The 16678-nt window shown below is 44.4% G+C and overlaps 1 protein-coding gene across 1 annotated transcript in view; it reads left to right on the forward strand.

Moving 5' to 3' along the window:
- SNX13 (sorting nexin 13) overlaps positions 1 to 16678 on the forward strand; it is a 133683-nt gene that overhangs the window by 41839 nt on the left and 75166 nt on the right. The window contains exons 3-6 of the mRNA XM_069729827.1: positions 2729 to 2831; positions 9600 to 9689; positions 12925 to 13046; positions 14962 to 15083. Coding sequence (XP_069585928.1) covers positions 2729 to 2831; positions 9600 to 9689; positions 12925 to 13046; positions 14962 to 15083 — 437 coding nt within the window. The remainder of the gene's footprint in view (positions 1 to 2728; positions 2832 to 9599; positions 9690 to 12924; positions 13047 to 14961; positions 15084 to 16678) is intronic.

Below are 16678 nucleotides of genomic sequence, written 5' to 3' on the forward strand. Positions count from 1 at the left end.
GGCGCGGTATTCCACGTGCCCAATATGTGATTGTGGGGCACCGATGGGTTGCCATGACAGCCGGTGGTCTGCTGAAGACCTCTGCTTGTCATGACAATTCTCTTGTGAAAGTAAGCCTGTAGCTGGCGTTCATAGGAGATCGAGCGTTTAGAATAGTCCGAACTTTCAATACGTAAGGTAAATTAATACGATCGGTAAACCGTGTAACAAGAAAATAAATCAAAATGCCTGAATTACGATTTTTTTTTGGTGGGGTGGGGGGGCGCGCGCATCACTACCTTGCAATAAAAGGCGATCTATACATTGTATGTACCCCAAAATATTATCCGTAAAACGTCAGCTCAAGTCGCTACAATAAGCAATCACACAGCACAGTATCCTGGAAATGTAACGCGTTACAGCTCTCCGAAAATGGCGACACAAGCAAAGTGTTTTGTAAAAAAAAAAAAAACTATACATGTTTGATATCTGCGTAATCGTACTGACCTGGAGAATCGTATTCATTTAGTGAAATGGTAAATAAAACCCTTCCAAAAATTGCCATTTAAAGGTACAACTCGTCCCACAAAAAACAAGCCCTCATTCGGCTGTGAGGACGGAAAAATAAAAAAGTTTTGGCTCTTGGAAGTAGGGGAGGAAAAAATAAAAAACGGAAAATCGCCCGGGGTGACGGGGTTAAATGTTTAGGAACTTATTTATGACATTCACTTTTTTATTTTTTCTATTCTTGGAAAAAAGCTGTAACCTCCCTCTGCCTCGGTGAATTTTTGCTTTTGTTCTTTATCCCCCACACCTTCCATGAGCCCTTCCTTTTTTACATTTACAGTACATAGCCGTATGAGGGCTCGTTGTCGTGATTTGTAGTTTTAAAATACACAATTTTACCATGTACTTGGAGAAGCAAAAAAATAAAGTCCAAATGGTGTTTAATGGTGAAAAAAAAGGGTTACTTGCATAATAACAATAATCTGTTAATATGATTATCCAAGTCAGTATAAAGTTTAGTTTTTTGTTTGTTTGGTTTTTTTAGTGGTGGAAAAAAATGACCATTTTCATAGTTTGTAACTTTTAAACTTTTTAAAAATTTTCTATTGATGGAGCGGTGTTAGGAATTGCTTTTGTGTGTTAAGGTGACCGGAACATTTGTTTCTGTTCTACATTTGTTTTGTTTTTATTTTTTTGCTTTACTGTACATTTTACATTTTTTGACAGATTTGACTTTTATAAACATGGCTACCAAATATTGGAAGCTTCTTTTTTTTTTCAAGGAATAAAAAGTTTACTGATCTGAGTTTTTATAATTTATTTATTTTTTTCAATTAACTTTTTTGTTCTTCCTGGTAGACTTGAACCTGAGACCCTTTGGTTGTCGGTTGGTTGTTGTTATATACTGCAGTATAGCATCTAGTAGGAGCGCAGCCCTTACATGCTCTTTGCTTTGAAGCTAGCCGCATGGCTGGATCCAGCCAGGTTTCAGTGCCCCAGCGCTCTTCCAATGCTGCAGCGGCAAAGCTGCCACTGTTTGCCACCTCGGAGAGTGTGCAGTTCGAAGCCAAGGAGCGACCATTCCGCCAAGCCAAACTTTCAGGGGAGCACCTTTCCCCGGCGAGTAGTAAGCTGGGAGGCAGCTGTGAAGCGGTGACCTCCTGAAGCAAGGGGTTGTCTAGGCTCATAGTAAAAAGAAAAAAAAAAGTCAGATACTGTATCTTCCTGTTCTATTCGGCGCCAGCTCAGAGCGGTCACTGACTGCTCCTGTGGGCGATTCAGCTGCTCTTCCGGGCTCCTCTATTGATGGGGCATAACTGCTGATGTCATGATGACTGACAGCCAGCTCTCCTCTGCATAACTGAGGGAAGGCGGCTGTCAGTCACCATGGCGTTGACAGTCATGGACCATTGATAGAGCAGCCCCAAAGAAGAGTTGCTCTGCTGACATGGAGCTGCTGAATCTGCGGCAGGAGCAGTCAGTAACCACTTTGTGCTGGCAGAAATCTGTGTTAGGCAGAACAGACACAGAAAAATATATGGTTCTGGATAAACCCTTTAAATTTCAGCTATACTGCTGGTTCTTTATTATGCTGTAGATTTGCTGCTGCACAACCTCCATGGCTATTGTGGAGGAAATTTACTACTTTTGCATTTATCCTAAGGGTATGTGCACATGATCCGTAAACGCTGCCGGTTGGATGCTGCGTACTTTTGGAGCCTCAAGACGTTACACTGACGCCCGCGGCTCACATGCAGAGACGGACATGTGGCGCGTCTTTCCAGACGGCAGCATGTCTATTTATATTGCGGAGATGTGAACCTCCACAAGATAAATTTCATCCGTACAATCTATTGGACTCGGTGAAGCCGTTCGGTTCCGTGATCACATGCGGATTCGCCTGCGTTCAATAAATAGCATCGCTTTGGATGGAGCGGACATGTGCTGCGTCCAAAGTGCTGCCGATTCCTGACGTCTGCGCATGCCCACAGGTTTTTGCAGTTTCTTTCTATGCCAGTCTATCCAATTCTAATCAGAGGAACACAAGATGGGTATTCGGCATGCTAAAGAGGTGGAGAACCCTGGTAGTAACACAGCTAAGGTTTGCATCATAGTGCGTTAAGTTGCTACATTTTACTTGGCACAAAATCACAAAGATACTTTTACTTTCTATTTAATTTTAGAACCTAAAAAAGAAGGTAAATCACATGCGCAACGTTAATTAATTTTTTTTCCCACTTAGGGGTTTTGTGGTCACGCTTCTGTTTGGAAAGATAACGTCTGAGAAGTACCTCGAGAAATGTGAGCTCTCCTTCCTTCCTCAAACTTCTGCTGGAATCTCAAGGGTAGGTCAGTGTGACATCTGATTCCATGTAACTTGTATGTGGACTTGTTACAGGTGGATACAACCGAAACACAGCTCTTCCTATTTTCCTTTGTATTAAAAAAAAAACCTATTATTTGGTACTTTTTTTTTTTTTTATATATCTGGCAATCCTCCAAAAAGACAACTCAAGACGTGGGTTGTGCCTCAGAGCAGGAGTTGATCCCGCCTGATTGCTGTGTAACTTTGCGTTGTTTGCATGTGGTTTTAGTCTTTAAAAGACCTGAATAGAAAACATCCTGGTGACCCGCAGAGGCTGCCGACCTCGGGTGTATTATCAGCCCGCGTTACTATCCGTGTATGATGTGGGAGAAATGTGTTTCTGTACCCAGGACCATTCACTTAAACGCTCCAAAATAACATGGGTGTGCTGGAGGGGCATGCAGTTTGGCATAGCTTTTAGGGTATGTGCCCACGTTGCCGATTTTTCACGTTTTCTCGCTATAAAATGCATAAAAAACGCATACATATGCATCCCATCATTTAGAATGCATTCTGCAATTTTTGTGCGGGAAAAAACGCATTGCGGTAAAAAACGCAGCATGTTCATTATTTTGCGGATTTTTTGCAGATTTTCCACTATATTATTGCATCCCAGAACCTCCAGAAAAATACGCAAAAAAACGCGAGAAATACGCAAAAAAACCGTGAAAAATCCACATGCGGATTTCATGCAGAAAATGTCCGGTTTTGTTCAGGAAATTTCTGTAAGAAATCCTGACGTGTGCACATAGCCTTAGGTTTTCTGTGCATTTTCTTACCAAAGCTTTGGCTTTCTGCAGGGAGCGTTATATTAGCATTCTGCCATAAGAGATGTTCATCATGTTATTCCTCGGCGGCGTCAGTCACTTAGGAGATAATGAATGGATTACTTGTATGTGACCTCTGTGTGGCCTCGCTGTCCTGGTAATATGATGGGTGTGCTCATTGTACTGCGGTCATGCCTCACGTCTGTACTGTGTGGGTATACCGTGCCCGTACGCTGCCAGGATGCTGGCCATGTGCCAGCATAGGAATCCGTGACCGTAACATGCAGCCATAAGGAGCTGTTCTGGTATATACAACTCCAGCAAAAATTAAGAGACTACCACATCAAAACCCTGTCATGGGCAGCCCAATCTCCAGACCTGAACCCCATTGAAAACCTCTGGAATGTAATCAAGAGGATGACGGATAGTCGCAAGCCATCAAACAAACTGAACTGCTTACATTTTTGCACCAGAAGCAGTGTGAAAGACTGGTGGAAAGCATGCCAAGACGCATGAAAGCTGTGATTAAACATCATGGTTATTCCACAAAATATTGATTTCTGAACTCTTCCTAAGTTAATACATTAGTATTAATAATAATTTTTATTTATATAGCGCCAACATATTCCGCAGCGCTTTACAAATTATAGAGGGGACTTGTACAGACAATAGACATTACAGCATAACAGAAATACAGTTCAAAACCGATACCAGGAGGAATGAGGGCCCTGCTCGCAAGCTTACAAACTATGGGGTATTGTTGTTTCTAAATGATTATGAACTTGTTTTCTTTGTGTTTGAGGTCTGAAAGCACTATTTTTTTTTTTTTTTTAAATTTTGACCACTTTTCTTTGTCAGAAAAAAAATACCAAATTTATTGCTTGGAAATTCGGAGACATGTTGTCAGAAGTTTATAGAATAAATGAACAATTTACATTTTACTCAAAAATATACTTATAAAGAGAAAAATCAGACAAACTGAACATTTTGCAGTGGTCTCTTCATTTTTGCCATTGCTGTGTTCCCTATTGGCGTGCCCCAATTATCTGACTTCATGATGGTGTCTGCTAGCAGTAATCTTCATATTTCCTCGTATTCTTTTCATGATCCTAACCGCTACCATTCAGTTTATATTTTAGTGATATATTGCATGTTTTATCCTTCATTTGTGAATTGGCATTTATAACACACTAGATGGTGGCCCGATTCTAACGCATCGGGTATTCTAGAATATGCATGTCCACTTAGTATATTGCCCAGCCACGTAGTATATTGCCTAGCTATGTAGTATATTGCCTAGCCACGTGGTATATTGCCCAGCCCACGTGGTATATTGCCCAGCCACGTGGTATATTGCCCAGCCCACGTGGTATATTGCCCAGCCCACGTGGTATATTGCCCAGCCCACGTGGTATATTGCCCAGCCCACGTGGTATATTGCCCAGCCCACGTGGTATATTGCCCAGCCCACGTGGTATATTGCCCAGCCCACGTGGTATATTGCCCAGCCCACGTGGTATATTGCCCAGCCCTCGTGGTATATTGCCCAGCCCACGTGGTATATTGCCCAGCCCACGTAGTATATTGCAATGTGGGCATCATATCCTTGTTAAAAAAAAAAAAAAGAATTAAAGTAAATAATAGTTATATACTCACCTTCCGGAGCCCCCGGATCCAAGCGCAGTGGTTACCGACGCTCCTCGCGCGCTCCGGTCTCAAGAGTGCATTGCGCTCTCGCGAGATGATGACGTTGCGGTCTTGCGAGACCAGTACATCATCATCTCGCGAGATAGCAGCATGGACCGGTTACCGGAGTGTCGCGAGCGAGAAAGGCCTGTTGTGGATCCGAGGGGCCGACAGACGGTGAGTATATAACGATTTTTTATTTTTTTTTTTAATTATTTTTAACATGAGATCTTTTTACTACTGATGCCGCATAGGCAGCATCAATAGTAAAATGTTAGTCACACAGGGTTAATAGCAGCGTTAACCTAGTGCGTTACACCGCGGCATAGCGTGGTCGATTAACACTGCCATTAATCCTGTGTGAGCGCTTGGAGGGAGCACTGACTGCGGGAAGGAAGGAGCGGTCATGTTGCCTCCGGACTGTGCCCGTCGCTGATTGGTCGTGGCTGTTTTGCCGCGACTAATCAGCGACTTGGATTTCCATGACAGACCGAGGCCGCGACCAATGAACATCCGTGACAGACAGAAGGGCAGACAGACAGAAGGACGGAAGTGACCCTTAGACAATTATATAGTAGATTACATGTATCCTTTATTAGACACACTAAAGATAACTGTTTCCATCTGACAGCCATCTCTCCGTCCTCGCCATAAGCACACACGCTCTGCTCTCGTGAGCACACTTGTTTATTTTAATCGAGATGAATGTACTGAATGTGGACAGGAACATGGGATTGGGTATTGTGGTATTTTAGCCCTCTCCCTCCCGACATCAGCTATTGCCGGACTGACGTGTTGACCCCATGCTCCATTTGTCTGATCTTTCTAGAATAAAGTTAATCTAACTTCTATTTGATGTGTATGCAGCATCACATGGACCTTGGACCTCAGCTCCTCTTTAGAGAGAACCTTTCACCACACTTTACTTGCTAAACTGGCCACATCATGACTAAGTGGATGATAATCTGAATAAAAGTGTTTGTTTTTATTTCTCCTCTCCATTGCGTAGATATTGGCTTGAAATTTATATAAGAATTTCACTTCAACCAAGCGGGTGTTAGCAGGGATTTGTATCTGGTGTTTATCACACTCTGCAGCTCTCATTTCACAGCACTGTCGTTTAGTGAGATGAGAGCTGTAGTGTGTGAGCAGCGCTTGGAACCCATAGCTTTACTCTCCTTCCTCTGCACAGTAATCGCTGATCTGGGTGACCTGGCTAGACATCAGTCTTACTATCAGATTGAGAAAAGCCAGTTGTGGGGTTATGATGCTTCCTTTTATAAATGGGCAACGTCATAGAGGGGGGAAAAAAAGTCAATGCCCCCAGTGATCTCTGCTAGCACCTCCTTGGTTGAAGAGGAAATAAGCATATGCATTTAACAGCTTGTATCTCCAAAACTGAGAGGAGAAATTAAGAAATTAAAAACTATTTTATTCACATCTTCAGCCACTTCATCATGATAAACATAGACGACCCATTCTTTGTTTCTCTTTATCTATGTTCTTTGTCCATCTTAAAGGTTTTATACCAAGTTTATGTTATTCCCATTCACTTGGATAGGGAGTCACTTAAAGGGGTTAGCTGGGACTTTTTTCTATGAGGCCAAGATCTTTCTGGCAGGCGGCTAATTACCTGCCTGTTCTACCCTGTGACAACCGCTTCCTGCTCAGGCAGCATTTCTATTGCTTCCCGTGATGTCATGTCGACAGTGCTGCTCGTTCTCTTCCTGTCTGCTCTGTCAACAGGGGTCACTGCTGACATTCGGCTGATTCGCAGCTGGCATCCCGCAGTTAGGCAGCAGGGATTTGGCGTCAATCACCGTGACGTCCACAGTGACATACTTTCGACAGAGCAGATAGGAAGAGAAAGAGCTGCACTGTCAGCGTGACATCACAGGATGCTGGAGAATCGCTGGCAGGAGCAGTCTGTGACCTCTCTCTCAGCTGGGAGAGATTGTCGCAGGGCAGAACAGGCAGATAGTTGGCAAGATCCTGCTGGTAGGTTCTTTGGCCCCATAGGAAAAAAACAAACAAAAGTTCCTGATAACTCCTTTTATGTCCGTTAACTTCACGATTGTCGTGATTCCTAGGAGCAATCTTTTCCCAATAATAGTGCTGTCTATAACCAGCTGCTGATCACCTGACGAATTACCTGCACAAAAGATTAACGTTCTCAGCAGCACATCATCCTGTGTAGACAGAAACTGTGCTGCCGAGAACAATGAGAACCTATCTGCACTGAATGAACAGATCATCAAAAGTGTGATCTGCCAGTGTAAAACGGGCAAAAAATAGCCACCAATCAATAAATATTTACTGATCAGCGGTCAATTGACACCATAAAATCAGGTGGCGCCAATGCACTTTTATTGATCACTGGCAGTCTGAGCTAAAAAATGTAGCTCTCCAGAGTCCTGTCTGAATGGCCCGGGATGCACACGCTTGACCTCCATTCATTAGGCGACCTACTCGCCTTCGTTGCGATGAGGCTCAGTAAAGCCACGTTCTCAGAATTGCTTGGGATCCCAGTGGTCAGACCCCTATCAATTAGTACGTTAACCGTTATCCACAGGAGGGGGGAGAACTTCTTAACTTTGTACCAACCTTTTAAACATCGTTTTCCCTCGAAAGCGCCATTATTTATTCATCCAGAGGTGGTCTGTACCCCAATTATCATATTGGATTAATAAAGAGCTCTGTATTTGACATCTTATACAATGTTCTTTGTTCAGTTTAGTGAAGTTTTATGCTTTTTTTAAATTTTCATTATACCTTTAAATGGTCCCTGTCGGCACAGAATGTTTAAACTGTGTCCTGCCGCCTGTTCCTCCTTCACCCCCCCTCTTCTTTGATTGTCAGCTCTGGCGTCATAGAGAAGGAAGGGTGGAGATGGACGGAAACCCAGCAGATGTGAAGGTGTATATAAAGGATTGGCCCCGCCATGATGCACTGAGCGCCTGTGCTCGGCTAGAACAGTAGTTCTGTGCCCACAGTCCCCTTAAAGGAATGTATCGCATCAACCACAGTCAGAAACCCCCCTATGGACGTCAGTGGTAGAGTGTTGTGGGCATGCTCTCCGATCTGACACACTCCGCTTCCAGGGTCTCCCGCCAGTCTGTGCAGACATGTGACCGCTGCAGCCAATGACTGGTCACATCGGTGAGGTGTTCACAGCCAAATACTAAGAATGGAGACTGACGGAGGACCTTGGCAAAATTAGGACAGGGGTGGCAGGGAACGACTGAGGTCAGGTTTCATTGTATTTTGTGACTTTTTCACTATAAAAGTTCAATAACTCTTTAAGTAAAAAACAATAATCAGTCCTTTACAAATCCACATCTGCTAAATGTACAGCCTTACCAAGGTCAGGTTTATGATTTAACTCTCGTAAAGGCTAATCCGATTGGCCGGTGCCTCATAAACTCGCGCTGGCACTGATGGGAGAGATTTTCCGTAGTATAAGCCTGGAAACGTCTCCTGGATTATAGGGTTGGAGTCCCAATGAGACGGCGAACATGGGGAAACATTTGTACCCCTGAGCCAATGATAAGACCTTGAGAAGTGGACGTTTCCTTGGCAAATTGTCCCTGAGGAAGGTTGTGACTGTCCAAGACCAACCTCCTGCCGTAAAATAGCAATATTGTGTAGACCTTGACAGAAGTGGCCACCACGGATGGGGCTGATACAGAATGGAGTCTTTCCTGGGGTACTCTCCATGGAAGACACAAGGCTGCTCATTGTTTGGTAATGTCTGGTGCAGGGCACACAGGGAATCCATGGAGAGGAAGCCTTCTCTTATCATGTCACACCATTTGTTGTAAAGCTGGAGATAATGAGGGCTCACACCATTGCCAGTATGGGTGATGGGACAGCAGGACCACCTCCCCCGCAGTAAGGCTACGTTCACATTAGCGTTGCGTCGGCGACGCGCCCCTATGTTTAACATAGGGGACGCGTGCGTCTTTTTGCACGCGTTTTCCGACACGTGCGTCGTTTTAGACGCTAGCGTCGGACGCAAGAAAACGCTACAAGTTGCATTTTTCTTGCGTCCGATTTCGTCAAAAAACGACGCACGCGTCGCAAAACGCCCGCGTTTTTGCGTGCGTTTTTGCGCGCGTTTGCGCGCGTTTTTCCGTGCGTCGCGCGTTGCGTCGCCGACGCAGGGCGGCGCAACGCTAGTGTGAACGTAGCCTAACCTCTGCATGCCCACAGCACTCTTCTATTAGTTTCCATTAGTGGGGCTGAAAATCTCATATTGCCTATAGTCATTGTTTTTATTTTTTAATTTTTTTAAGGTTTTAGAAGAAATGAAACGTGAAGCTAAACCCATCAAGATTGACAGAAGGGTCACCGGTGCCAATATGATCGATGAACCCCTGCAGCAAGTAAGCGTTTACCATAGCCTTGTTTTCCTGTAGTCGTCGTACTTTTCTCATTTGTATTATGATTTTTTTAATGCATTGACTTAGTAATGTATTAGTTAAAAATAGATTAAATGCAGATGGAATAAAGTCTATCTTCTGCATGTCATCAGTGTTACATGGATGCTCATAGACTTTAATGGCCGAGTCTGATCTGCAAAACAGATCACAATAGGACGTGTTCTGCGTCTCGCAGATCGGAGACACTGATCCGACTGTAAAACAGATCTTTGTGTGGATCAATGAAACTTTGGGTCCGAGATAAAAAAAACAAAAAAAAAACTGATTGTACATATGGACTCTAGGATCAAAAATGGATGAAAATTGAATTGCCCTGTTTGCAACAAAAAAAAGTCCACAAGACAAAAGACAAAAAAAAGTCAACTGATGTGTGAATAGCAGTATCACGTAGTTGAGTAAAAATACAGTGCCTTTTCTTAGATCTTTGTGTTGCACTGTTCCTCTATTATTCCTCCTTATATTGATACCTGGACATGACATTCCTCTTGGCGGTGGGGTTATCCCTACAGTTCGTCAGTTGTCGGGGGGCTTTGTCACACAGGCAATAGACGAGGGAATTAATAATGGAAGTGAAATATGGGGCGGATGTGCAGTACCTGACGCCGCCACTATCGGCAGATGGAGCAGTTCCGTAACTGAGCATTTCCGCCACCGTCAACAGCTGCGGGTACCGGGTGATGCAGCCCACCAATCAGACATGACTACCCAACCTAAGGATAGGCCACAATGATAAAGTAGTGGCCAACCTCTGTAATAGATGCCAGTGTTTTCTATAACTGACAGGCCCTCCGGAGGGTCTATCCTTGCAGGACGCAGTGAGCACACGGTGCAGCGCTCTCTCGCATTGTGCCGCCGCTCACCTGCGCTCTATAGCAGAAAGGAAGTGACTTCTCCCACAGACAATGGAAAGGAAATTCTGCAATAACAATCTGCTGAGGACACAGAAACACACAGACGCTGTCAGCACTCCTCATATATCTCCGCTAGTCAGTGTTAGCCACCTAGAGAGGGGCGTCTGAAACATTATCAACTGGAGCCTCCCCCCAGACCAGGGTAATGTCTGGGCCCCCACCTATAGTGGAAGGCTCTGCTAGTGTTCAGTATTACAGTAGGGGCAGAACCAGCCAATTATGTTGCTAAACTAGAGATTTCTGCCGCCAAAGGTAGAGCCATGTAACCTCCAATCACTACTATAAAGATGGCCTCCGCGGCCGCACCGCAGGGTGAGAAGCGCTGATCTAGAGAGAATTATTCTAGAAATCGAGGGAGATGACCCAAAGACATGGAAACCACAAAATGTTTCTGCTTCCATATGTCTGAGTGTTTCCTACAAATCGCCATACCGTAACCATGCCATGTGATTGAGAGGTTGTCACACAGGCCTGGACCATCTCCATGGAAAAAACCCTCTCCATTCACTGCAGCCACTGTTGTGGGATCGGCCCCATCTACCATGCATATAAAACCACATGCCACAAATGTCTGAGCTGGAAATACCCTTATAAGTCCTGAAAGACTGAACGGGACCATGCTGCATTGCTACCCAAGAAAAGATGAAGATTTAGTTAAAGAAGGATTCCAACCACAAATAGTGTAGTGTTCATATATGCTTTAAAGCAGGGGTGGGGAACCTCAGGCCCCAGGGCCATTTACGGCCCTCGATGACCTTTTATCAGGCCCCCGAGCAGATTCTCAGGGACCACATTCTGGGGCAGGGAGCTGTATTTTGATTCCAACCAGCTCATTAATTTCTTCTTGCTCTGTTAGCACACACACACAGTGTTCACTACTGAACACTGAAGGGCATGCGATGAAAGATTACGTCCTGACACCAGTGCCAGAGTCAGGATGTACATTGTGGGCGGACTTTGTACGGCCCCTGAAGGATGATATAAATATCCAAATGGCCCTTAGCTGAAAAAAGATTCCCCACCCCTGCTTTAATAGGAACCTGTCACAAGGAATAACGCCGTGAACCTGCACATTAGCAGCTGAATGCAGCGGGGAGAAATGGACCTTTTTCTTTCTCTTCCCCAGCATTCGGTGTTCAGTCATGGGGCGGGGGCGGTTCGGTCACCCCTCAGAATACCGAGCGGCCGCTATAACTGCGTATCTGGCCCTGACTGACACTGGCTCTGCATTGAGGCCGGCTGTCAGTCAGGGCCAGGGGCTCAGTTACAGCGATCGCTCTGTATTCTGAGGGGCGACCGAACCGGCCCAGCCTCTATGACTGAATACCGAATGCTGGCGGGGAGAATAAAGATCGTTTTCTCCCCTTTAAAATCCTAAATCAATGTGGCGCCCGTCCTGAGATCTCCCACCAACGGCAACACTATACTGAGCAGTTCTCATAATATATTGTCCTTCTCCATGTGATTGCAGCAGACAGTCACTGATCGCTGCAGTTATACCCCCGTAGCTTAATTCTCTCTGCCACAGTCAACTCAATGTAGGGTAACAATGCGCCATTAGGCTGGAATCACACGAGACTATGGCATCAGATGTGAGAGCATTTGGTGCGAGATGCTCCTGCTCTGCCACAAACGGGAGCCGAGCGTCGTGCTACTGTACTTCGATCCTCTTGAATGACAGGATCGCAGCACAGGTGCAGAGAAGGTGGAGAAAGTCATTTCTGCATCTCCTCGATGGCCTGACTCACCATGTATTGGACTGCACTTGGATGACATCCTAGTGCAGTCCAATGCTTGACTCGCACCCATAGGCTTGTAAGGATGCGTGTGAGCCGAGTCTCGCTGCCATTGTTCTTTTATGAAAATAATCGCAGATGTGATCTGCCCCATAGAATAACACTGGTCCGAGTGCTATGATGATTTCTCGACCGTGTTATACTGTAATGTCAGCAGGAAGTTGCGGGTTATCAATCACATTTCCCCCTGAAACTCTAGAGCACGTATATCACCCATCTCGTGTGTATTTTGATTTATGTTTGGTAAGTTGTATCATGGAAAGTTGGGTGATAGCCAGTATGGCCACCACTGCAGGCCGTCACTGATCTTCCCCGCTCTGATTAGTGGCACACCAGTATTTTATATCCTATGCCGTTTGTGCATCTTATGGCGTCTTCCTTAGATTTGTGGCAGGCGGCGTGTGTTATTGCATTTCTGCCGCTGCTTATGACTCTGACAATCCTCCAGACGGGTTTTCTGTGTGTTTTTAGGTGATCCAGTTTTCCTTGAGGGACTATATCCAGTATTGGTATTACACTCTAAGCGAGGACGAATCATTTCTCCTTGAAATCCGTCAGACTGTTCAGAATGCACTTGTTCAATTTTCCACCCGGTAAGTAAACTGTTTTATCACGTCCTTTAGCTGTGACCGAGAACGTGGCGCAGCCTTCCTGCACGTGCACTCAGTTGACTTTTGGAGAAACTCTTATTTTTTCCTTGTTAAGTTGCAACTTGGCGTAAATATATTTTTATGGTCAATTGAATAAAAATATTAAATGCGGAGCTTGTTCACAAGCTGAATTTTTTTTGGGATGTTATTGCGGCAGAAAAAAGCGCAGTGTTTTACAGTGACAGCAAAGTCAGTGTGATTGGCCAAAAGCGCTATAATTCTTTTATGAGTTACTTTTACTTTTTTATGTTTAGTGGAACTTTTTTCAGTCACTGAAAGGTTGTAAGTACTTTCCGTGAAACACATCAGAGCTTGGTACAGTGTTCCATCCAGACTGGGCAATCTTCTGGGAACCAAATCTGTGCGCAGCCTTTGTGTCTCCTGTCCTCCTAGTTTGGTATAGAGAAACAATGGCAGAACATTCTCATCAAATGCTTTCTTTTTGTTTCATGTCTTATGATCCAGAGGAAAGATGAGTCACTCGAGTTTCTTTGGAAGCCAAAGTAAAACCTTATTGTGACCTGGATCTAATCTTGTCAGACACACAAACTGCTGCAAAATCTATTAGAGTTTGGAGAATTGATTTCCCATCTGTCCCATCTGTTGTTCTATTCTGCTCCTTAAGATGTTCAGGGAAACGAAAAGCTTTAGTTGGATATGAAGCCAAAGACTGAAAGCTCCCTGATCTTATGGAGTAAGAAGGATGGCTGTAAGGAGGCAGAGGGTAGCGCTTACCAATAATGAGATTACTTACCTACATGTACCAGTCTAAAGTGCAACACAGTCTCAAGGAACTTGAAGGGGTTGTTCAGGCATCAGGTTAAAGTCTGCAGTCACTCTATGTGACTGCAGACTTTTCAGTCCTCGCAGCACATGGTGAGAATTCTACAGTGCCAAGAGGGTGGTCACCTGACTGCATGTATGTGATTTGCATATAAGCAGGAACTTTCCAACTAGACGAGTGTTATCTCGCTCAGTACAAGTGAATTTAGTGAGTCTGGGCACGTCTAGTTGTGATGTGGCAATAAGTATGCATATTTCATACTTGCAGACGAGTGGGCTCCCACTCTCTGCACTGGATAACGCTCAACATGGAGTGCGCTCACTGTGAGGATTGAAAAGTCTGCAGTCACATAGAATGACTGCATGCTGAAACCTCATGCCTGGAACAATCCTTTTAAATGTAGACTTTAAGGAGAACCATCTTCAGTCTCCTCTCAATAGATATTCTAATAGGTCTTTCCATGCCTGGGTTACCTTTCAGTAGGTACTGTATCCAGCAGAATCCTATCACTGTGTAATATACTCATGGTTAAGATTGGGCTTTACTTGCTGGTTTTTAGTGACTGCTCATAAGCGATTTGCATGCCTGCCGAGTGGAATCCTACCTGTGTGTATATCACACACCGATTCCTTCTGTATCTTGCCGAATCCTAATGAAAATGATCCCTGGCCCGGATAAAGAGGACCTTTCACCAAGTTTTTCATGTTGAACTGGCCACACCGTGTAATTGTGGCTACAAAGTGCTGTAAAATGTTGTGTTTATTGCTTTTTATTTTTCCTTTTCTTTGCGGAGATATTAGCAATCAAAGTATTGGAAACTAATGAATTAACTCTCGTTAAGTCCGAGAGGGTTAGTGCGTACATTACACTGAGGGCGAGTACTTCTGCCTTCTTTATGGCGCTCACCAATCATAATCAGTGCAGAGGGAATAACAGGCCGAGTTGGGAATAACCCATCAATTAAAATGAAGGAATGGGTATAAACTACTAATAGCATGGAGCTTTTAATGTAATAACTCCTTATGTTCTCAGACGTTAATGTGTGTTGTAGTAAAAGCTCTTTCTCTCTTTCAGGTCTAAAGAAATTGACTGGCAGCCTTATTTTACCACCCGATTAGTAGATGACTTTGCTACTCACCTCCGAGTGTTCAGAAAAGCTCAGCAGAGGATGGCAGAGAAGGAGGATCAAAAGAAAGGTAACGCAACCTTTCAAACTCGTGGCCGCCTTCCCCGTATGGATGTGCAACACCCTCCATGTTGGTGAATGTGGCTGCGTTGTGGTTCTAGAGCAGTGATGAACAAGAAATAACGGAGGGACCTCAAATTATTACTGGGGATCAAGGCAATCAGGCCCCATCAGGAACTGATGGAAGATCGGAGCGATATAACAAAGTGGTCGGATTGTTTTCGACTTTAAAATAATTGATTTTACAAATAGGGAGGTGTATGTCACTACAAGTCCGTACAGCTCTGGATGTGAGATGGGCGAAATCTTCTAATGCCACTTTGGACAACATCTGCAAGGAGTATGTATGTTCTCCCCGTGTTTGCGTGGGTTTCCTCCGGGTTCTCCGGTTTCCTCCCACATTCCAAAGACATACTGATAGGGAATGTAGATTGTGAACCCCATCGGGGACAGTGATGATGATGTGTGCAAAAACTGTAAAGCGCTGCGGAATATGTTAGCGCTATATAAAAATAAAGATTATTATTAGACAAGAAGCTTCCAAGGTTATGTCGCCATCTGCAACCGTCATACACCGAATCTAGGGTCTTCTTCAGTGACTAATTGCACCAGAGCCCCAGGAAGATGGCCGCCCCCACCGATGACAGGGGGTGATAGCGCAGATCGCGCGCTCCTTGTTCACGTGCCCACAGTGGATTAGTCACCTCAACGTGCGGACACCACTACGCCACCAACGTAAAGCTGAGGAAGAACCAGCGCTGTGAACACGCCCACCCGACCTGACCAGCCTGATTGACAGGCGAAAACGGCGACTTTGGTAATGTATTGCGCATCGTAGGTGGGGAATCAGGGTACACTACATACACTATAGTAACGCACAGCGCAGGCCCTATTTAACAGTATTTATATCTCAATCTCAAAAAACGGGGTGACAGGTTCCCTTTAATCTTCCTACCTACCGATGGGTATTCTGGCTTCATGTTCTGGCTTAGTGCAATAGTGAAGCCTGCCCTTTTCACTTCTGCGTCAAGGACCAAGAAGGGGGCTGACTAAGCTATGAAACTGAGCTAGACCGTCCCCGTCATAGACTTCACCAGTCCTGGATCGAGGCTGGATGTACAGAGAGAAAGCAAAAGTGGAGCTCTTGGTGCATACAGTAAAACTAAGTCCTGGCGAAGCCTCCATAAATAATTTCACTTTGAAACCAATCCAACCCCCATTTTTATTTGTCTGAAAAACTCCATTCTTATCTACTACGGCAAAACACCGCATGATCTTCATAGAACAAGAAAATATTAGCTCATCCATAGTGCAGTGTAATAATGGGGAATGAATGCAAATGTCATAAGCTTTATATTATGTGCACTCAGTGATTCCAAGAGGAACATTGTTACTTTTCATTTTTAGTGATTTTTTTTTTCTTCTTGTGGGAGGATGGTAAAATAATAGCTGACAACACACAAAACAAATTTGTCCAGTGTTTGATGCTTTCCAAGGATCTTGCTATTCTACTGTGGTTTATTCTCCTGCAGTCTATTTGGGGAATGTTTTATTAATTAGACTTCCATTAGGTTTGCGTTGATTTATTATATTGTCAGCAGATAA

This window comes from Ranitomeya imitator, chromosome 6, assembly GCF_032444005.1.
Source record: "Ranitomeya imitator isolate aRanImi1 chromosome 6, aRanImi1.pri, whole genome shotgun sequence".
Taxonomy (NCBI): Eukaryota; Metazoa; Chordata; class Amphibia; order Anura; family Dendrobatidae; genus Ranitomeya; species Ranitomeya imitator.